This window comes from Phyllostomus discolor, chromosome 4 (assembly GCF_004126475.2).
Source record: "Phyllostomus discolor isolate MPI-MPIP mPhyDis1 chromosome 4, mPhyDis1.pri.v3, whole genome shotgun sequence".
NCBI lineage: Eukaryota > Metazoa > Chordata > Mammalia > Chiroptera > Phyllostomidae > Phyllostomus > Phyllostomus discolor.
In genome coordinates this window covers 45,661,025-45,684,575 of record NC_040906.2, presented here as the reverse complement: position 1 = coordinate 45,684,575, position 23,551 = coordinate 45,661,025, and the positions used below count along the sequence as shown (strand labels likewise).

The window sequence follows — 23,551 nt, the reverse complement described above, 5'->3', positions numbered from 1 at the left end:
TAGTCAGGTGTGGCTGGATCATGTCAGATCCTTGAAGTCTGATTTCCCTACTCAAAGAGCTTCATACTTCACTGGGTAGATTTCCTGCCATGCTGCTTAGCAATTTTGAGAGATAGAACTAAATCTGACTTGCTCCACAGCCTCAAAAATACTGATTCAGGGTCCACAAAGCCTGATTCATAAAGAGCAGCCCTGGGATTCCAAAGCATGGGCATGGGAATAGATAAAATGGGAAACTGAAAAAAAAAAAAGTCCCAGGGAACCTAACTCTGATGTAATTTTAATTTTTAAACCACTGTTGAGTTGAACATGCTACTTATTTTCCAAAATGGTCAAGTATGTATATTTTAGACTAATAGCAATGTACAGAGAGTTCTGGAATCTGCCTGCTTGAATCTCCACTTTATCACTAATGAGCTGTTTGATGTTGGGGAAGTTACAAAAGTACTCTAAACCCAAGTTTCTTTACTGTACAATGGGCTGGTCTGGGGGCTGTTAGAACTACAGGAGAGAATGTGTGGAAAGTACCCGGGAAAGGTGAGCTGCTGCCAATCCCATCATCAACACCTCGGTTTAGTCTTTCACTTATTTAAGAGGAATGTTCTCCGGGCACTCAGCCATGGTCTTAATTATTGACTCTGATCATTTAAAAAAGAAGAGTGAAAGCACTGACTCATACAATCCGAGAATCATACAAGGTTGAAGTTGGAAAGGCCTCTACATATTCTCTAGTCCAAATCTCAGTTTTACAGTTAAGTCGAGGCCTGGGGAGGTGCAGAAATTTTCCTTAGACTCCCAGCCAGTTTTCCCTAAGCCTCCTGGCTAATTTCTTCTAAAAATCTAACTAAGGTGTATACTAAAAGTTATTCTATAGAATAGGACCAAAAAGCTTAAGAAAAACTATTGAGTTAACTGCTGTTGGGATTCAAAGTGCTAAAAACGCTTACCATAAGAATCGATGCATGTAATGGGGCCTGCCACCTCGGATGGATTGCTGATGGACCCCACAGCATTTCTAGCAAAGACACGGAATTCATACTGCGAATTCTGAGTCAAGCCAGAGACAGTGAACTGCGTCTCGATGACATTGGTGAAGCTGGCCTTGGTCCATCTGCCATCTGGAAGGTCTCGTCTTTCAACGATATAGCCTGTAATCTTGCTTCCTCCATCGAAAGCTGGTGGTTTCCACGCAAGGTTGACAGAATTCTTTGAAATATCAGTGATACGGACATTTCTTGGTGGTTCTGTGGTAATAAGAGAAAGCAGATTAGTAGCCAGCACTATGTCAACATTATTTTGCCTTGGAGAAACGAGATTTGCATTTTTAAGTATCAGAAGCATCTTGCCCATGACAGATACATACCACAGGCATCTATGGCTAGGACTGGCTCAGAAGGATGGCTGGATTTCCCAACTCCAGCAGCATTTTCTGCATATACCCTGAATTCATAAATAAGTCCAGCACTGATTGTTGTGACTTTGAAGTGAGTTGTGCGGATGAGCATTTTGTTAACTTTTTGCCATAAAATACTGTTTCTGTCTTTCATTTCCAGGTGATAGCCTATAACTGCACTGCCTCCATTGGACACCGGCTCATGCCAGGCCACGGTGATGCTCTCTCGGGTAACATTAGTGACCCATGGTGTAGATGGTGGTCCAGGTTTTGCTGCAAAAGAGAGAAATGCCGTAAGTTAACATAGACATTTAAAACATTTATATAAACTAAAACCTGGAGCCTCTGAAAATTTTGACAACTTACTGTATGGTAGTTTGACAGTCACACATGCCGAATCTATGTGGTCACTGATGCCGAAGCGGTTTTCTGCCTTGATGCGGAATTGGTATTCTTCTCCTGTGGTCAGTTTCATGACTTTAATCATGGTTCTGGCAACTGTTGCAGACACTTCGGCCCATACTGCTGTACTTGTCTCTCTTTTGAGTACAATATAATTGGTAATGTGACTCCCACCATCATACTTAGGTGGCTCCCATTTGAGAGTCACGCTTTCTTCAGTTACATCACTAATAACAACAGGGCCAGTAGGGGGACCAGGCCTGTCCAGTACGACGATGTTAATAAAAGCTTTGGTTGTTCCACTGGAGTTGGCAGCTGTGATTTCATATCTTCCAGCATCAGCAGCAACACTTTCTTTGAGATTGATGGTCAGGTTCTCAGCAGTAACTTCAGTATTAAACCTCATGGTTGCTTTCAGGGGGACACCGTCTCTTGATAAGGTCACTTTGGGCAGTGGTTTTCCAGAAATTGGAATGTCAACTTTAAGGTTTGAACCGGCTCTAACATACACCGTATGACTTGGGAAATTCTTCATATCAATTTCAGGTGGTTCTGAAAAAGAAGGGTATGGCAGATGAAGGTGAAAAGAATTTTTAGAAATCAAAGCAAAGCAAGTAATTTCAAATTTTGCTTCTACATAAAATTGGACATACCTAGCTGCTCCTTAATAAGAACGGGAAGAAGCAGCTCTCTTGGGTCACTCAAGCCAGCTTGGTTTTCTGCAAATACCCGGAAGAAGTATTCAGAATTCTCCCTCAGGCCAGAAACAACATGATGGGTTGACTTTACCACGGCACATTTAACCCAGTTTTTCTGTCCTTTTTCTAGTGCTTCAACAACGTAGTGTACAATTCTGCTTCCACCATCGTGTTCTGGCTTCAGCCAGGCCAGGGAAACACTGTCTTTGGATACATTTGTTACTCCAAGTTTTTCAGGTGGGCTTGGTTTTTCTAAGGAAGTAAGACATCGAAAGAAAGGAAAGATGATTACAACATTTTTATTCATGTATGTTCTTCCTGCATTATCAAAGGAAAAAATTTAAATGAAAGCTGAATATTTATGCTGATTAGAGTTTCTTACTTTTTGTGGGAAGATGCCCAGCCAACTGAGCCACACTGGTTAGCACTACTGTGGGGTTTGGGGTTTTTTTTCTTTTTTTTGACTCTTTCTTATTTTTCATATGACCAGTTTGGCTTCTGAGCTTTTGCCACTCACTACATGCCATTGCTTGTGGTGTCAAACTCAAATTCAAATTGTGTCAAATGACCAGGTTAAATGATAGATGAACAGTCTTGTAAAAAACTTCATCACATAATTTCTGCACATACACACTACATACATAGTTAAATGCAATTATACTTAAATTCAACATACATTATCTAATTCCAGCTATGTAAATTTCTACTTATATTTTTATCAACAAAAATGTTCTCTATGAGAGATTTCATTTTGTGCTATGTTATAAATTGTTTGAGGTGTGAACCAAAATCATTTAAGATTAAACAGTAATTAGAGTGATTCACACTAATGTAGGATAATTAATATGGATTTGTAGATTTTCTTTGTTCTTTAAACATACCTGTTATTTTTACTCCTTCCTGTGTTTCTGCCGGTGCACCAACACCAAACTCATTTTCTCCAGAGACTCTGAAGTAGTAAATCGCCCCTTCTTGCAAGTTGTTAATTTTGTAGGAGAGGCGGTTACAGTTGTTCGTTACAGAGACCCATGCTTTCTTACTGGCCTCGCGTTTTTCTATGTGGTAATTCCTCACTGGAGCTCCACCATCGTTTTCAGGAACATCCCAGGATAACACGGCAGACTCTTTGGTGACATCATGCACAGAAATATTGGCTGGAGGGCCAGGAGAATCTAAAACTTTGACAACTAAGGTCAGTGAAGCAGCATTCAAATTATTCTGAATTGTTAATGTGTATTTTCCAGAATCATTTCTGTTGGCATTTTCAATAGTCAGTGACGTACGAGAGTCTGTGGAATCAATATAAGCTCGAGAGCGGAGGTCAGTGTCTGGCTTACTCCACGTGACGCTGGGTACTGGTCTCCCTCGGAAAGGCACGGTCATGGTAAATGAGGCACCAGCCTTGACAACCAGGGTCTTCCTCATTTCACTGTCAATATCAAATACAGGCTCTTCTTCTCTTTCCTTTGCTATTTGGGGATCAGAACTTTCACTGGGATCACTGGCACCCACCTTATTGACAGATCTTACTCTGAAAACATATTCGGCTCCTGTTGTTAATCCACTTACTGTATATTCTGTGCCTCTTAAGCTCTGAATGGCAGTTTTCCAGTCGGTTTCATCAGATGTTTTGTATTCTACAGTGTATCCAGTTATTGGGGCCCCACCATCAAATAAAGGCTTAACCCAGCTAATAGTTATATTGGTCTTGCCTGAGTCTACAATCTTTGGTTTGGATGGAGGAGATGGTAAGAACACTGGATCTTCTGCTCGAATTAGGGGAGAGGTTTCACTTGGAAGGCTTAGGCCAGCAGCATTTTCTGCAAAAACCCGATACTCATATTCACATCCTTCCCGAAGTCCTGTGGATTTCACTCTCAGATCATAAACTGGTTTTTTGTTTACACGCACCCATCGTAGGCCGTTTTTCTCTCGTCTTTCAATTATATATCCAGAGATCTCACTGCCTCCGTCACTCTCAGGTCTTGCCCAGCAAAGTGTCATGAACTCTTTGGTCACAGATGTAATTTCCAAAGATGTGGGTGGACTCGGAACTGTAAATGGGTCTAGTGCCTTGACAGCCACACTTTCCAGCGGCTCACCAACACCATATTTATTAACAGCTGTAACCCTAAAGATGTATTCATTGCCTTTGAGCAACTTGGTTACTTTACAGGATGTTGTCCTTAACTCTCCTTCACATATTGTCCAGGCAAGGCGGCTCGTTTCACGTTTTTCTACAATATAATAGTCAATACTGGCACCTCCGTCTTCTTGGGGAGGTCCCCAGGAAAGAGAGCATTTCTCAGAGGTGAGGCCATTTATTTCAAGTGGTCCTGCTGGTGGGCCAGGCTTATCAAGTACCTTGCAATTAACTGCCATAGACCGAGTTCCTGCAACATTCCTCGCTGTTAGTATGTACTGCCCACTGTCTCGTCTGACACAGTCTTTTACTGTTAACAAAGTACTGTAGTCTGTTGAGACAATTTCTATCCTCGCCCTTTCTTCAATCTCTACACCATCCTTGGCCCAGGAAACCACTGGCAGAGGTCGCCCTGCGATGTCTGCATTGATCTTCAGGACTTCTCCAGCTTTGATAACAATAACATCTCGGAACTTGACATCCATCATAATTCTTGGAGCCTCAACATCGTCCTTAACTGTAATAGGTCCAGTGGATTCAGACGGTTCGCTAACTGAGTCAGCAGCATTCCTTGCGAAAACCCGGAATTCATAACGCTGATCTTCAGTAAGCTCAGTTACTTCAAAGTATGTTTCTTGTACGTTAGTAAAGTTGCACTTCAGCCACCGGCCATCTGGGAGTTCTCTACGCTCAATAATGTATCCTGTGATCTTAGCTCCACCATCATATTGTGGTTTAGACCATTTAAGTGACACTGATTTTCTTGTGATATTTATGACTTCAGGTTGTCCAGGAGGGTCACAGGGATCTCGTGCAGGGACTGGTTCACAAGCCTTACTGCATTTACCAATTCCAGCAATATTCTGAGCATATACACGATACTCATACATCAGTCCTTCATCAAGGCCAGAGACTTTCATCTGAGTATTGGGGATGAGAATTTTATTTGCTTTTGACCAAAGAATGCTGCTTCTTTCTTTATACTCAAGGTGATAGCCAATTACTTGACTTCCTCCATCATTTACTGGTACTTGCCAGCTGACAAGCATGGTCGACTTTGTGGCATGCACAACTTGAGGAGTACCAGGAGGCCCTGGGGGGCTGAATGGATACTCGGCCACAACAGCTGAAGATTCACTGTAGGAGCTCTTTCCATAGCGGTTTTCTGCACAAACACGGAACTGATACTCACTTCCTGTTGTCAGACGCACTATTTTAATGGATGTTCTCGCAACTGCTTGTGAAACTACGTGCCATGTTGTAGAGGTGGTTTCTCTCTTTTCAACGATGTAATTGCTAATTTGGCAGCCACCATCATATTCTGGAGCATTCCAAGAAATGGTTATATTGTCACAACTAACCTCATCAATATGTATAGGTCCTGGAGGTCCTGGTTTGTCAAGGACAATCACTGTAATAGGAACTGTTATGGATCCGGCACTGTTTGAAACACATAATTCATAAGTTCCAACATCTTCCCTTGAAGCTTCCTTAATAGACAGTGATGTTACCGTCTTTGAAGAAGAAACATTGACTCTAGTTGTCTCCTTAAGAGTCTGACCATCTTTCTTCCAGGTTATAGTAGCTTGAGGTCTTCCTCTGAAGGGAACATCAATCTTAAGTTGGTCTTTAGCCTTTACATTGAAAGTATTGAAGGGAAGCTCGACTGAAGGCTTTATTTCAATATCCCTTGCAATCACTGGCACTCCAAGTTGTCTTGGATCACTTCTTCCTTTTTCATTGACTGCAGCTACCCTGAAGACATACTCTTCTCCTGCAGTCAGGCCAGATATAGTTGCTTCTAGAGTCTTAACTTGTGTGCAAGTGCTCCATTTTTCACTCCCTTTAGTCTGCATTTCAACTACATAACCAGTAATTTTGCTGCCACCGTCACTTTCTGGTTTTTCCCACTTAATTGTAGCTGTGTTACGGGTCACGTCAACAAGAGTTACTCTTCCAGGTGGGAGGGGTGGTTCAGAAACTTTAATGGGTTCAGTTGTTTCAGCTGGCAAGCCAATCCCGTATTCATTGGAAGCCAAGACTCGGAAATAGTAAGAACATCCTTCTTGTAGATTTTCAATTTTAAAAGTGTTCTTAGTGCAATTGTTTGTCACAGTAGCATATGCTTTTCTTGTAGCTTCTCGTTTTTCAACGATGTAGTTGGTAATCTTCGCTCCTCCATCGATAAGAGGTGGTTCCCAAGACAATGTCACTGAGTCTTTCTTCACTTCTCTGACAGTCAAATTCACAGGGGCACTTGGTGAGTCAAGAACTCTGACATTAACAAAAGCTGTTTTGGACCCACTGTTATTTTCTAGTGTCAGGTTGTACCGACCACTGTCAAATCTGGTAACATTATCAATGACCAACATTGTATATGAGCTGGTCACCTCAATCTGGGCCCTCTCGGTGAGAATGGCGTCAGCCTTTTCCCATTTAACTTCAGGTTCTGGTCGACCTTTGATAGTGACGAATAAGCGTAAAGTAGTACTTGCACGCAGAATGACCACCTTTCTGAGATCGGCATCAAGTTCTATTTCTGGTGGCTCGAGCCGATCTTGAGCAACAACTGAACCAGGTATAGTTGCAGGTTCACCTACACCTTCGGAATTGATGGCACAGATACGGAAATTATATTCAGTATTTTCTTTAAGCTCAGTCACTGTGAACTGCCTTCCTTGTAATCCTGTTGGTGGGGTACAAGTTGTCCATTCATCAGCACTGGCTTCTTTGAATTCAATGGCATAACCCTTAACAGCTGCACCACCATCATAAATTGGCTTATTCCATGCCAGGGAGACAGAAGATCTGGAAGTGTCCGTCACTTTTAGATTACTTGGTGGGCCTGGTGGATATAAAGCATCACACGCACGATAGAAAACAGATGGCTCGCTAGGTTCACCCACGCCAGCTGCATTTTCGGCAGCAACTCTGAATTCATAGGAATGGCCTTCAGTAAGACCAGTTACCCTCATTCGGAGATCTGTTAGTGTTTTCTTGTTGCACTTGATCCATCTAATGCCTTCCTTATCTCGTTTTTCAAGAATGTAACCCTCAATTTCAGCACCTCCGTCATCTACTGGGCGTGCCCATGTTACTACCATAGAATCCTTGGTGATTGCAGAAGCTTCAGGTGGTGAAGGAGGACCTGGCGGTTTGTAAGGATTACAGGCTACAACAGGCTCAGATTCCAAAGGCTCTCCAACACCGTATTTATTCACAGCCATGACGCGGAAAATGTACTCATTTCCAGGAAGAAGTTTAGTGACCTTGTAGTTAAGGGCCTGCACCTCAGTTGAAACCTGGGTCCAGGAGAGTCTGCTTGTCTCTCTCTTTTCAATGATGTAATGTGAAATACTAGCACCACCATCTTGTAAAGGTGGGTTCCATGCCAGGTAACATTTTTCTGCAGTAACCCCAGAGACTTTGAGAGGCCCTTCAGGAGGCCCTGGCCTGTCAAGTACCTTTACAGTGATTGGTATAGACTTTGTGCCACCAACATTGCTCAGTTTCAGAATGTATTGTCCTCCATCAGTCCGCACACAGTCTTTGACAATGAGAGTTGTTTTCTGAAGAGTGGACTTGATTTCCATTCTAGCAGTTGTTTCTTCAAGCTCTTTTCCGTCTTTAGACCAAACAACATCAGGTATAGGTTTGCCGCGGATATCAGCTTCCAGTACAAAAGTCTCTCCTGCGTGAACAACGATGACATCTTTGTATTTTGGATCCAGTGAGGCATTTGGTGCATCAATTTCATCTCTGGCAGTGATGGCACCAGTGCTTTCAGATGGTTCACTAAAGTTGCCAGCTGCATTTCTTGCAATTACTCTAAATTCATATCGTTGGTCTTCTACAAGTCCACTCACTGTGAATTCAGTCTCTAATACATTGGTAAAGCTGGCTTTCATCCAACGGCCATCAGGGAGATCTTTCTTTTCTACGATATAGCCTGTTATTTTGCTACCACCGTCATAGGGAGGTTTCTTCCACTGCAGTGTGACACTGTTTCTTGTAATCACAATGGCTTCAGGGCGACCGGGTGGGTCACATGGGTCACGAGCAACAAAGCATTCTGACACTTTGCTGGGCTTGCCGATGCCAACGATATTTTCAGCAGAAACTTTGAACTCATACTCAAGGCCTTCATCAAGCCCAGTTGTTTTGAATTTGGTATCTTGAATGGGAGTCTTATTTAATTTCATCCATAAGATGCTGTTCTTTTCTTTCTGTTCGAGATGGTAGCCGATAACTCTGCTACCTCCATCATTAACTGGCTCATGCCATTGTACAAGCATTTGATCTTTGGAGATTGAGGTCACAAAAGGAGTTCCAGGTGGTCCAGGTACTTTAAATGGATATTGTACAATAACTGGTTTAGAATCGAGAGGGCTACTTTTACCATACCTGTTTTCTGCAAAAATTCTAAATTGGTACTCTGTGCCTGTTTTCAGTTTGGTTATTTTAATTGTTGTTCTTGCAACTGTTGCTGATACCATCTGCCAAGTGGTGGTGGTTGTATCTCGCTTCTCTACAATGTAGTTGCTTATTTGACAGCCACCAGTATAAGCTGGAGGTTCCCAAGATATGACCACAAAGTCTGCACTAACTTCATCAAACCGAACTGGTCCAACTGGAGGTCCAGGCTTTTCCAAAACAATAATGCTGAGATTTTCTGTTGCCGCACCTGCACTATTTGTTGCCGTTACGGTGTATTTTCCAAAATCATCTTTGCTACTTTCTTTAATGTGCAAAATAGTTGAAGTAGCTGTTTCCTCAATATTTACTCTTGTTGTCTGTTTAAGAGGCTCACCATCTTTGACCCATGAAATTGTAGGTCTTGGTCGGCCAATAACTGGAATTTCTATTTTAAGATCTTCTCCAGCTTGGACACTATAGGTGTTAAATGGCAACTTCAGACTAGGCTGTATAGTCAAGTCTTTGGCTATGACAGGAACGCCCAGCACTCTGGGATCACTCTTTCCTTTCTCATTGTAAGCCTTGACACGGAACTGATACTCTTGTCCAGAACTCAAACCGGTAACAACTGCATTGCAGACTTTGGATTCAGCCACAGTGCTCCATTTTTCAGTTCCCTTTGACTGCATTTCAACAACATACCCCAGGACTCTGCTACCGCCATCATATTCAGGTTTCTCCCACATGAGCGAAGCACTGGTCTGGGACACATCGGTGAGTGTGACCTTTCCTGGTGGGGAAGGAGGTTCAGCAGCTTTCACAGCATCAACAGTTTCTACTGGAACACCAACTCCAAATTCATTTTCAGCCATCACTCTGAAGTAATAAATGGCTCCTTCTGTAAGATTTTCAACTTTGAAGCTTGTTTTGTTGCATTTATTGCTGACATTAGCATATGCTTTTCTGGTTGACTCACGTTTGTCAATAACATAGTTCTTGACCTTTGCACCTCCATCAATGATGGGTGGTTCCCATACCAGGATGACAGAATCTTTCTTCACTTCTTTGACTGCCAGATTCTGTGGTGGTCCTGGGGTATCAAGAACTTTCACAGTTACAAAAGCAGATTTAGATCCACTGCTGTTTTCCAGCTTGAGAATATATTTTCCAGCATCATTTCTATCGCAGTTATCTATTGATAGTTGGGTATAGTTTAATCCCTTTTCAATTTGAACCTTGTCTGTGAATTCACCTTCTTCTCGAGACCAAGTGATCTCAGGTGTTGGACGGCCTTTGAATGGAATGTGAATTCTGGCAGAGCCACCAGCTCTTACAACAATCCCTTTCCTTAATTCAGAATCAAGGTCAAGTTCAGGTGCTTCAAGTTTATCTTCTGGTTTCACAGTACCAGGAACTGGTGTAGCCTCACCCAAACCAACTTTATTGAGCGCACAGACTCGTATTTTATACTCTTGGTGTTCAGTGAGTTTTGCAATTTCAAATCGAGTGGCTTTCAGGCCAGTTGGTGGAGTAACTATCTGCCATTCTTCTTCATCTGCTTTACAAAGTTCTACTACATACCCCAGGATTTCACTGCCACCATCATAGATGGGTTTACCCCAGGCAACTGTAATTGAATTTTTGGTGGTATCTACAGTGTGTGCATTGGTAGGTGGGCCAGGTTTAAACACAGGATCACAAGCCTTATAATAAACTGTTGCTGGACTAGGTTCTCCAACTCCAGCAGCATTTTCTGCAGAGACCCGGAACTCATATTCGTGATCTTCTGTTAATCCTGTTACTCTTAGACGCAAATCTGTGATACGGCGTTTATTGCATTTTATCCACCTAATGCCGCTTCTGTCTCTTTTCTCTACAATGTAACCAATAATCTCACTTCCACCATCACTATCGGGACGGTTCCAACAGACAGTCATGGAGTCTTTGGCAATGTTGGTGACTTCTAAGCTTTTTGGTGGTCCAGGAAGCACGAATGGATTTTTCATCAGCACTGGTGCAGATTCCAATGGCTCTCCCACACCGTATTTGTTGACAGCCATTATCCGGAAAATATATTCATTTCCTTCTAAGAGTTTGGTTACTTTCAGAGAATTGGTCACAACTTCAGAAGCTACAACAGTCCAGGCAAGTCGACTTGTTTCTCTCCTTTCAACAACGTAGTGGGAAATGTCACTGCCACCGTCTTGTAGTGGTGGGGACCATGCTAAAGTGCACTTTTCAGCAGTGACTCCAGTAACCTGGACTGGCCCTTCTGGAGGTCCTGGTCTGTCTAATACTTTCACATTTACAGGGAATGACTTAGAACCTGCCACATTGGAAGCTCTTAAAATATACTGTCCACCATCGATTCTGATGGCATCTTTTACAATAAGTAAAGCCTTGAAGTCTGTGTTTTTAATTTCACATCTAGCAGATTCTTCAATTTCTTTATCTCCTCGTAACCACTCAATGGTTGGCAGGGGCTTTCCGTGGACATCAGCCTCAAGCCTGAATGTTTCTCCGGCATTTACCACAATTGTGTCTCTGAATTTTGGATCCATTGAAATTCTTGGGAGTTCAACCTCATCCTTGGCTGTTATTGGCCCAGTACTGTCAGAGGGTTTACTTATTGTACCGGCTGCATTCTTTGCAATGACTCTGAATTCATATCTTTGATCTTCAGTAAGACCTGACACAGTAAATTGAGTTTCAATGACATTTGTGAAACTGGCTTTCATCCAACGACCATCAGGCAAATCCCGTTTCTCTACGATGTAACCCGTAATCACACTTCCACCATCATACACAGGTTTGGTCCATTGTAAAGTGATCTCATTTCTTTTAACAATTATTGCTTCTGGGGTTCCTGGTGGGTCACAGGGATCTCTGGCTACATAGCATTCAGAATTCTTGCTTGCTTTGCCTACACCGACAATATTTTCAGCATAAACCCTGAATTCATATTCAATGCCTTCCTCAAGATTGACTGCTTTAAATTGGGTGTCATGAATAATAGTTTTGTTGACTTTTGTCCACAAAATACTATTCCTTTCCTTTCTTTCAAGGTGGTAACCTATGACTGGGCTTCCACCATTATTGACGGGCTCGTGCCACTGGACAACCATGGAGTCTTTGGAAATAGCTGTGACAAATGGTGTGCCTGGAGGGCCTGGTTCTTTGTAGGGATACTGAGCGACAATTGCACTAGACTCCAAGGCAAAGCTTTGCCCATATCTGTTTTCAGCAAATATTCTGAATTGATATTCTGTACCAGTTTTCAGTTTGGTCACTTTGAGTGTAGTTCTGGCAACAGTAGCGGAAACAGTATCCCATACAGTGGTGGTTGTATCTCTTTTCTGAACAATGTAGTTGGTGATCTGGCAACCCCCAGTATATAATGGAGGGTTCCAAGATAACGTAATACTTTCAGCACTGACATCATCAAATTTAACAGGTCCTTTCGGAGGATCAGGTTTATCTAGAGTTATAATTTCAATGGATGCTGTTTTCTGACCAACAACATTAGCAACTGTGATTCCATAATGCCCACCATCATCCTTATGAGTTTCTTTAATACTGAGTACTGTGAGGTCAGGTGAATCGGTAACATTGATTCTTGTAGTCTGCTTCAGTGAAACGCCATCTTTAGTCCATGTAATGGTTGGCTTAGGACGACCAGAGATTGGCACTTCAATTTTCAGATCTTGTCCAACCTGTACACTGTAGCTGTTGAATGCAGGTCTTACATCAGGCTCAATGACCAGATCTTTGGCAACTATTGGAACTGCAAGAGACCTAGGATCACTTCTTCCCTTTTCATTGACAGCAACAACTCTAAAAAGATATTCTTCCCCCTGAGTTAGGTTGGTAATTACTGCTTCAAGGGACTTGACACGAGCACACTCGGACCATTTCTCACTCTGTTTAGCTTGCATTTCCACAATATACTGAATGATTTTACTGCCACCATCATGTTCAGGCTTTGTCCAACTCAAGGAGACACTGTTTCTGGTGACATCATCCACAGTTATTTTTCCTGGAGGTTGTGGGACCTCTGCAACCTTAATTGGGTCAGCAGTGCGGGCGGGAAGGCCAATACCATACTCATTCTCAGCTGTGACTCTAAAGTAGTAACTACAGCCTTCTTGGAGTTGATCAATTTTCCAAGAATTCTTATGGCAATTTGTTACAACTGCAGCGTATGATTTTCTTGTGGCTTCACGTTTCTCAACAATGTAATTTTTGATTTTGGATCCGCCATCCAGCAAAGGAGGTTCCCATGTAATTGATACTGAGTCTTTAGTGATTTCTGTGACCTTCAGGTTAACAGGTGGGCTTGGTGTGTCCAGGACTCTCACGGTAACAAAGGCAGACTTTGTTCCACTGCTGTTTTCTAAGGTGAGAGTATATTTTCCACTATCATATCGGTTGACGTTATCAAGAACAAGAGAGGTGAAACTGCTAGTGACGTCAATTATAGCTGCATCTCGGATCTCACCATCCATCTTCCCCCATTTAACTTCTGGTGTAGGACGACCTCTGATCGGAACAAATAACCTCAAGGAGCCACCTGCCCTTATGTTTATAATTTTCCTCAGTTCTAGGTCAAGATCAATGTCTGGTGCTTCTAGTTTTTCTTCAACTATAACAGGTCCAGGGACATCAGCATGTTCTCCAACTCCAGCTTTATTGATAGCACAGATGCGGAAGTTGTACTCATGCTTTTCCAAGAGCTTCTCTACTTCCAGGTTTGTTTTATGGATTCCAGTAGGTGGAGTGCACATTGTCCATTCACCATCGCTCACATCACACTTTTCAACAATGTACCCTTGGATTTCACAGCCGCCGTCATATATTGGTTTGCTCCAAGAAAGGAAGACTGAAGATCTGGTAATATCTGTGACTTTGGGATTATTTGGAGGTCCTGGTTTATAAATTGGATCACAGGCTTTTTGGTAAGCGGAAGGTGGGCTTGGTTCACTAAGTCCAGCAGCATTCTCGGCTGACACTCTGAATTCGTAGCTGTGATTCTCTATGAGCCCAGTTACCCTCAAGCGTAGTTCCCCAATCAAACGTTTGTGGCATCTTGTCCATCTAATGCCCTCTTTATCACGTTTTTCAAGAACATATCCCAGAATTTCACTGCCACCATCAGAAGCTGGCCTTTCCCATACAACGATCATTGAGTCCTTGGTCACTGCGGTGATTTCTGGAGCCTTTGGCGCATCTGGCACTACAAATGGATTCTTAGCAACTACTGGCTCAGATTCAAGAGGTTCGCCAACACCGTATTTGTTTACAGCCATTATACGGAAAATATATTCATTGCCTTCAAGAAGCTTAGTAACCTTGCAGCTGAGAGTTTGCACATTGGCATCAACCACAGTCCAAACTAAGCGGCTGGTTTCTCTCCTCTCCACAATATAATTTATGATATCACTCCCACCATCCTGCAGTGGGGGCTTCCAAGCCAGTGAGCATTTTTCTGCTGTAACTCCTGTTATAACAACAGGTCCTTCGGGCGGTCCTGGTCTGTCCAGAACTTTGACGTTCACAGTAACTGATCTCTCTCCTGCAACATTTTTGGCCTTCAGTATGTAATTTCCACTGTCAACGCGCACCGCATCCTTTACACTTAGACTGGTGGCAAAGTCAGTGCTCTTTATTTCTAATCGAGCTGTACCTGAAAGCTCCTGATCACCTTTTATCCACTGAATAGTTGGTATTGGCTTGCCGTAAACATCTGCATCAATCTTGAAAAATTCACCAGCATGAACCACGATTGTTTCTTTGTATTTGGGATCCATACTTATTCGTGGTGGATCTACCTCATCTCTTGCTGTTATTGCTCCCGTGCTTTCTGATGGCTCACTCAACACTCCTGCGGCATTTCGAGCTATAACTCGGAACTCATATCGGTGATCTTCAACGAGGCCAGTTACTTCAAATTGAGTGTCAATGACATTTGTAAAACTGGCTTTCATCCAGCGGCCATCAGGCAATTCTTTCTTCTCAACAATATAACCAGTGATCTTGCTTCCACCGTCATAAGTGGGTTTCTTCCACTGAAGAGTTACAGAGTTCCGGGTGACAATGATGGCCTCTGGCCGTCCTGGTGGATCACATGGGTCACGGGCTACGTAGCATTCGGACACTTTACTGGGCTTGCCAATGCCCACGATGTTCTCGGCAGAGACTCTAAATTCATACTCAATGCCTTCCTCGAGGCCAGTTGTTTTAAACTTGGTTTGAGGAATAGGTGTTTTGTTCAATTTCACCCAGAGGATGCTATTTCTTTCCTTGCGTTCTAGATGATAGCCGATGACTTTGCTACCTCCATCACTGACTGGCTCGTTCCAGTGCACTTCCATGCTGTCCTTGGAGGACAGCGTCACAAATGGTGTGCCAGGAGGACCGGGAACTTTGAATGGATACTGGGCTATAATAGGCTCTGAATTGAGGTAGGTACTCTTTCCATATCTGTTTTCAGCTGCAATCCTAAACTGATACTCACATCCAGTCTTTAATCTGCAAGCTTTTATTGTCGTCCTCGCAACCGTAGCTGACACAATTTGCCAGGTGGTTGTGGAAGTGTCCCGTTTTTCTACAATGTAATTGTTGATAGAACTTCCACCATCATACTTAGGTGGGCCCCAGGACAGAGTAATACTGTCAGCTGTCACTTCGTCCATTTTAACTGGTCCGGTTGGAGGCCCTGGTTTGTCAAGAACGATAATGTTAAGAATTTCAGTAGCTTCACCAGCTGAGTTGGTCAGTTTAACGGTGTAATGTCCCACATCTTCTCGGCAGGCTTCCTTTATTGTCAGTAGTGAATTACTTTCCGTGCTCTCTGCATTTACTCTGGTCGTCTGCTTCAGCGGTACCTCATCTTTATGCCAGGTTACAGCTGGTGTGGGGCGTCCAATGAATGGAACATCGACTTTCAGGTCTTCTCCTGCCAGTACAGTGAAAGTAGTGAACAGGAGTTTGAAGGCTGGCGGAATGACAAGATCTTTGGCAATTACCGGCACACTTAGTTGTCTAGGATCACTGATGCCCTTTTCATTCTGAGCTGAAACACGGAAGGAATATTCTTCACCCTGAATTAATCCATTTATAGTGGCTTCGGTGACTTTGACTGTGGCACATGTGACCCATTTGTCACTGCCTTTGCTCTGCATCTCTACGATGTAGCCTAGAATCCGGCTGCCTCCATCGTGCTCTGGTTTCTCCCAAGAAAGTGACACGCTACTTCTTGTGACATCCACCAAAGTTATTTTTCCCGGAGGGAGAGGTCGCTCTGATGCTTTCACAGATTCTGCAGTTTCGGCAGGTAGCCCGATGCCATATTCATTTTCAGCAAGGACCCTGAAATAGTAACTACAGCCTTCTTGAAGCTGGTCTACCTTCCAGGAAGTCTTGTGGCAATTTGTTGCAACAGTTGAATATGCTTTTCTTGTTGATTCCCGCTTTTCAACAATATAGTTCTTTATTTTTGAACCTCCATCAAGCAGAGGAGGCTCCCATGTCAGTGTGACAGATGTCTTAGTGACCTCCTTTACCTTCAGATCCTGTGGAGGGCCTGGTGTATCTAGTACTCTGACCATGACAAATGCAGATTTGCTGCCTGAGCTGTTCTCTACAGTTAGTATGTATTTGCCACTGTCAAATCTGTTTACGTTTCCAACAATTAGCAGGGTGTAAGAGCTTGTGGATTCAATGCTAGCTTTATCTAGAGATTCTCCGTGTTCTCGGGCCCACTTCACCTCAGGTGCAGGCCTTCCTTTGATCGGAACAAAGAGTCTCAGGGTACAACAAGCCCTTATAGTGACAACTTTGCGCAGGTCAGCGTCCAGTTCAATCTCTGGAGGCAGCAGCCTGTCTTCAGCCTTCGGAGTTCCAGGAACAAGTGCAGGCTCCCCAATCCCTTGAGAATTCATGGCATAGATGCGGATTTTATATTCCTGGTTCTCTATGAGGTTGGTGATGGTGTAGGAAGTTGCTTTGAGTCCAGCTGGCGGAGTGACAATCTGCCATTCATCTTCCTCTGGAAGGGCAATCTCAACCATATATCCAGTGATTTCTGACCCTCCATCATAGATAGGTTTATTCCAAGCAATTGAAATGGATGATCTGCTTGAATCTAGAACACGTGGGTTACCTGGTGGGCCGGGTTTAAACACAGCGTCACAAGCCTTATAAAATGGACTGGTAGAACTTGGTGCACTAATTCCAGCAGCGTTTTCTGCCATAATCCGGAACTCATATTCATGTCCTTCTGTCAGTCCAGACACTTTATATCTTAAATCAGTAACCGTTTTTTTGTTGCATTTCACCCAGCGTTGCCCAGCTTTGTCACGCCGTTCCACAATGTAATTGGTGATTTCACTTCCACCGTCAGAGTCAGGATGTCCCCAGCAGACAACCATGGAATCTTTAGTGATAGTTGTGACCTCAGGGTTTTTAGGCGGATCAGGAGGTCCGTAAGGATCTACAGCAAGCACAGGCTCTGATTCCAGTGGCTCTCCAACTCCGTATTTATTTACTGCCATGACGCGGAATATGTATTCATTACCTTTCAAAAGCTTAGTGACCTTTAGTTTTGTTACTTGGAGTTCGGAGGCTACATTTGTCCATGCCAATCTGCTGGTTTCACGTTTCTGGACAATATAATGATCAATTTTGGCACCTCCGTCGTCCAATGGAGGCAACCAGGACAACACACATTTTTCTGATGTCACATCAGATACGGCTAAAGGTCCTTCAGGTGGGCCTGGCCTATCAAGAACTTTGACATTGAAAATATGTTTGGCGAAACCCCCAGGATTAGTTGCCGTAAGGGTATAGGCACCACCATCCCTTCTTGATGAGTCCTTGTTTACCAGATTAGTAGAGAAATCTGCAATTTTTATTTCTAATTTTCCTGTGCCTTCAAGCTCCTTTCCATCTTTGGTCCATTCCATTGTCGGAGGTGGGCGACCTAAGACATCAGCTTCCAGCTTGAATGCTTCACCTGCTTTTAATGTAACTGTATCCTTAAACTTAACATCCACTATTATCCTTGGGGCTTCAATGTCATCCCTGCATGTGATAGCATCCGATGGCTCAGACGGTGGACTAATAGCACCCGCGGCATTTTTGGCAATCACACGGAACTCATAGGCAGCATCTTCTGTTAGGCCACTGACTGTAAATTCATTCTCCAAGATGTTGCTGAAGTTGGCCTTCAGCCACCGTCCATTAGGAAGGTCTCTCTTTTCAACTATGTAACTAGTAATTTTAAAGCCTCCAGTATATTCAGGCTTAGCCCATTTAAGTGCCACTGTGTGTCTAGTAATATTTAGAGGAACTGGTTTCCCTGGTGGGTCAATGGGATCCAGAGCCAGCACAGGTTCAGAGGGCTTGCTTGGCTTGCCTTTGCCTGCCATGTTTTCTGCAATCACTCGGAATTCATAAGCAATGCCATCTGTAAGTCCAGTTGATTTGAAAATGTTGCCTGGTACTAATGCTTTGCTCACAGTCTGCCAGAGAATACCATTTCGTTCTTTTCTTTCAATGTGATATCCTAAAATGGGGCTTCCACCATCAGAGAGAGGTTCATGCCAGCTAATTGTCATTGAGTCCTTGGTAACTGCAGTTACCTGGGGGGTACCAGGAGGCCCAGGCACCTTAAAAGGATAGCTGGCCACTACAGATGCTGATGTGATGCCTGGTCCCACTCCGTATCTGTTTTGAGCTTTCACCCGGAATTGATACTCCACTCCGGTAGTAAGGCGGGTGGCTTTATAGGTAGTGCGTATAACGGTGCTTGCTAACTCAGTCCAAGTAGTACTGTCAGTCTGTCGCATTTCTACTACGTAGTTGCTTATTGGTACACCTCCGTCATTCTCAGGTGGGTCCCAAGAGAAGGTTACAAAATCAGATGAAACTTCATCGAATTTGATTGGTCCAGTAGGTGGTCCTGGGATATCATGGACTTGAATGGTGATGACATCACCAACCTCGCCTACAATGTTCCTTGCCGTTAATGGATAGGGTCCACTATCACTTCTCACACACTCATTGATATTTAAGATGGTTGAAGTCTCTGTATTTTCAAAATTAACTCTCTGTGTCTGTTTAAGAAGTTGCTCTCCTTTTTTCCAAGTAACTGTGGGTTTCGGTCGACCAAGCACTGGGATTTCAACTTTGATGTTGTCACCAGCTCTGGCAATGACTAATTTCTGATAAATGCCACGGAGATCCAATTCTGGAAGCATTGTCTGCTCCTTGACAATGACGGGCCTGCTTTCTCTAGGGGCACTGCGCCCTGCGCTGTTCACTGCCATCACTTGGAAGGTGTATTCTTCACCTTCAGTTAGATTCTTCACAACGCATTCTAACCCCTTCACGGTTGTGATGTGAGTCCACTGGTCAGAGCCTTTCCTTTGGGCTTCAATCACATAGCCAGTGATCTTACTGCCACCATCGTGTTTTGGTTTAGGCCATGCCAGGCTGACCGTGCTCTTAGTTATATCCATAATGTTCAGACTGTCTGGTGGTAACGGTGCTTCAGAGGCTTTTACGGGTTCTGTTGTTTCTCTTGGCTCACCAATTCCATACTCATTTTCTGCCATCACTCTGAAGAAGTATTCACATCCTTCAGACAAGCCAGTAACCTTATACGTGCATTTATGGCACTTAGTGGTGACTGTGGAGTAAGATTTCCGAGTTGCTTCTCGTTTCTCCACAATATAGTTTGTTATACGTGAGCCTCCGTCTACCAGGGGGAGCTCCCACTGCAGGGTGACACTGTCCATTGTGATTTCAGTAGGCCTGAGGTTAAGGACGGGGCCTGGTGTATCCAGGACTCTGACGTTAACAAAGCCACTCTTCTTCCCAGCAGGGTTTTCGATAGTCATCACAAATTTACCCGTGTCGTATCGGTTACATTCTGGGATAATCAGAAGAGTAAATGATTCTGTGTTTTCAATGTTTGCTCGGTTTTTGAGGTTGATATCATCTTTGGTCCATGTCACTTCAGGAGCAGGACGACCTTTGATTGGCACAAATATTCTAATACTGAGTCCTGCTCTAACGACAAGTGTTCTTCGAAGCTCAGCATCTAGTTCGAAATCAGGCACCATTTCCCTTTCTACAATTTCAACATCTGGAATCACTGCTGGCTCCCCAACACCTGCATCATTGATGGCACTGATTCTGAAATTGTATTTTTCTTTCGTCTGAAGATCAGGGACAACAAACTCAGTGATTCGGAGGGCAGTTCCTGTTGTATCTTTTATCCAGGCCTCCTCTCCTACTTTTTGATGCTCTACAACATAGCCAGTGATTTCAAGTCCACCATCGTAATGAGGCTTGCCCCATGCTAAAGAAGCAGACTTCTTTGTTGTATCAGTGACACGTGCATTAGAAGGTGGTCCTGGAGGATCTGCAAGGAAACGAAGACACAAACATATATATTAAGAGTTTGGCTTTTGGATAAATTACATGAAATATCACCACCCTCAAATGAGCTTTGTTGAAAAAGGTAAATACTCACATGCCACATCTTTCATTAAAACGGGATTTGAAGCTTCGCTAGGTGGACCAATTCCTGCTTTGTTTTCTGCGCTGACACGGAATTCATAGGTGTTTCCTTCTTGAAGTCCTGTTACTTTGCATCTGAGATCAGAAACTGGTGTCTTGGTCGCTCTCACCCATCGCAAGCCTTTCTTTTCTCTCCTTTCTACATGATATCCTGTGATCTCACTACCACCATCATCAGCTGGCCTTTTCCAACTGACAGTGGCAGTGTTTTTAGTGACATTTGATACCTCTGGTTTTTCAGGAGGGCCAGGGGGACCTGAAAAAGGAAGCCAATTTGTGAGAAATCCTGTTTTCTAGACTCTGCCATAAATACTTACACATCAATTCCCTCGTTTGCTGTACGTACCAAATCTGTCCACCATTTTGACAGGTTCAGACTGCACTGGTTCTCCTTTGCCATACTGGTTTACAGCAGAGACCCGGAAGAGGTACTCGTTTCCTTGGATAAGTTTGGTTGCCACGTGCCTGCAAGACTGAATATCTTCAGCCACCACTGTCCACAAGAGTCGGCTGGTTTCCCTCTTTTCAAGAACATAGGACTTAATTGGTGAGCCACCATCTTCCAAGGGAGGTGTCCATGTAAGTGTTGCTTTTTCAGCAGAAACATTACTGATTTCAATGGGGCCTGGGGGACCAGGCACATCGAGAACTGTTACCTTCACGTGTTCCTCCTTTGTGCCAAAAGGATTGGTAGCAGTGATGGTATATTCACCAGCATCTTTTCTAGTGGCATACTTGACAGCAAGCATGGAAGAGGTTGGGGTGGAAGATATCTGAACGATATCTGATGGTCTGATGTCTTTTCCTGCCCTGGACCAACTCGACTTTGGAAGGGGTTTGCCAAGAATGCTGATGGCACTCAAAACAATGGTATCTCCTGCTTTAACCGTCAGCCCATCTTTTATTGTGGGATCAAGGACAATGATGGGTGCCTCTGCAAAGAAAAAAAACAAAAACGCCTTTTTAATCAGAAAAGGAAGGAGGCATAATTTGATGTTTTCATGTGTACAAAAAAGAAAACAAACCTACCATATTCATCCTTGCAAATAATGGTTCCTGTACTTTCTGATGGAGCACTGATAGCACCTGCTGTATTCTTTGCTCTGATTCTGAATTCATATTTTCCGCCCTCTATAAGGTCGGTTACGGTAAAGGCACAATCGGGGACGTTAACATGGTTGGCTTTCATCCAAGATTTGGAGGGTAGGTCCCGCTTCTCCACTATGTATCCAGTCAACTTATGACCACCATTGTATTTGGGTTCAGTCCAAATGAGAGTCACTGAATTCCTTGTTACACTGATAACCTCAGGCTTCCCAGGAGGATCTAAAACATGGGGGGGGGGAAACCAGTCAAACAAATACCAATTTTTTTTTTCATATAGAAAAATGCACCTGGATTTTTCTTTGTATAATGACTTACCAATTGGATCCAGTGCCACGACTGGTTCCGACGGCAGGCTTGGCTTGCCTACGCCTGCTAAGTTGATTGCCATTACTCGGAATTCATATTCAAGGCCTTCCGTTAATCCTGTCACTCTGAACTCTTTCATCCTGATAGGAATCTTGTTAGCCCTCTTCCACAAAAGGCTGTTTCTTTCCTTGAACTCGATGTGATACCCTACAAGAGACCCAGTGATGTGTCAATTCAAATAGAAAGTACAAATGCAGCCTGATTTTAAAACGTGTTTTTTTCAAATAATTTATAATATATATGGATATGTGGAATAAATCATTATTCTTGCTGATACCTACACTTGTATTACCTAGGTATGGTGCCATTCTTTTCTCTTGGGACATGCATATTTATTATACCTTTTGTTGAAAAATTTTAACTTACAAAAATAGATATTATCACTGAGAAAGCCTTTCTTTACAAACTATTATATTAAGAGATTTTCAGTGAAATTAAGCAGTAGCTTAATTAGCTTAATTAATGCTTAATGTACTGAATGCTGAAGTACTGGAAGAAAAATACATTATTGCATGTGCAGATAGTGCTCTATAAATAAGGAGCATGCATTCATGCTGTAGGATAAGAGCAAAATAAATACCTGTGATTGGAGAGCCACCAGTTTTCCTGGGGTCTGTCCAAGTTAGAGATACTGAATCATGTCTGACATCCACAATATTGGGAGGTGGGGGAGCATCGGGCACATCTGGGAAAATATATGACAATGCAAGGTTTATAACAAGAAACTTCCTCAAAACCATGTTTTGCTTTCTATTTTCTGACATTGAGACACTTACCAAATGGATGTTTTGCAATGATTGGCTCCGATTTCAGGCCCTCTCCTACCCCGTATTTGTTTTCGGCACTGACCCTGAAGGTGTACTCCAGACCCTCATGAAGTCTGGTTACTCTAAAGGAGGTTTTCTGGACGGCCGAAGCACATGTCACCCACTTGTTGTTTACAGAATCTCTCTTTTCCAGGATATAATTGGTGATTTCCGAACCTCCATCGTCCTTTGGAGGACCCCACTTTAAGGTAATGGCTTCTGCTGTGACTTCATCAAATTTGATTGGTCCAGTGGGGATACCAGGCTTGCCAACAACTTTTATAGAGAGAGTTCCTTCTTTTGTGCCAGCAACATTTTTCAGTGTGATTGTATACTTGCCAGCATCAGATTTTTGGCAATCATATACTACGAGAGTTGTGTTAACTGCAGATGACTCAACACTGACTCTTGTGCTAGTGGCTAGAGGGTCTTCCCCTTTCTTCCAGGATACTGATGGAGCCGGCTTGCCTTTTATGGGGATCTTAAGACGGAAGTTGCTATTTTCTTTAGCCAAGTAGCACAAATCAGGTAGATCCTTTAAGTCAAGGTCAGGAGCCACTGTAAAACAGCAGAGATAAATGATTAGTTTGAAGAACAGGCAATTTACTTTGTCAAATTGTTACAGTTTTTAAAG

General features: G+C 43.2%; 1 protein-coding gene and 1 long non-coding RNA gene across 3 annotated transcripts in view; one reads left to right on the top strand and one right to left on the bottom strand.

Moving 5' to 3' along the window:
- LOC118500066 overlaps positions 1 to 23,197 on the top strand; it is a 54,461-nt gene extending 31,264 nt beyond the window's left edge. Inside the window, exons 3-7 of one of the 2 annotated variants that reach the window (XR_004902590.1) lie at positions 2,624 to 2,730; positions 3,591 to 3,685; positions 15,364 to 15,513; positions 21,009 to 21,185; positions 23,072 to 23,197. This is a non-coding gene — a long non-coding RNA (uncharacterized LOC118500066). The remainder of the gene's footprint in view (positions 1 to 2,623; positions 2,731 to 3,590; positions 3,686 to 15,363; positions 15,514 to 21,008; positions 21,186 to 23,071) is intronic. The other variant, XR_004902591.1, reaches the window with a different exon arrangement.
- The window catches only part of TTN (titin), a 270,387-nt gene that overhangs the window by 29,689 nt on the left and 217,147 nt on the right, over positions 1 to 23,551 (bottom strand). The window contains 11 exon segments of the mRNA XM_036023238.1: positions 948 to 1,244; positions 1,364 to 1,666; positions 1,760 to 2,347; positions 2,449 to 2,745; positions 3,375 to 20,480; positions 20,592 to 20,894; positions 20,985 to 21,572; positions 21,668 to 21,964; positions 22,061 to 22,258; positions 22,692 to 22,796; positions 22,888 to 23,475. Coding sequence (XP_035879131.1) covers positions 948 to 1,244; positions 1,364 to 1,666; positions 1,760 to 2,347; positions 2,449 to 2,745; positions 3,375 to 20,480; positions 20,592 to 20,894; positions 20,985 to 21,572; positions 21,668 to 21,964; positions 22,061 to 22,258; positions 22,692 to 22,796; positions 22,888 to 23,475 — 20,670 coding nt within the window.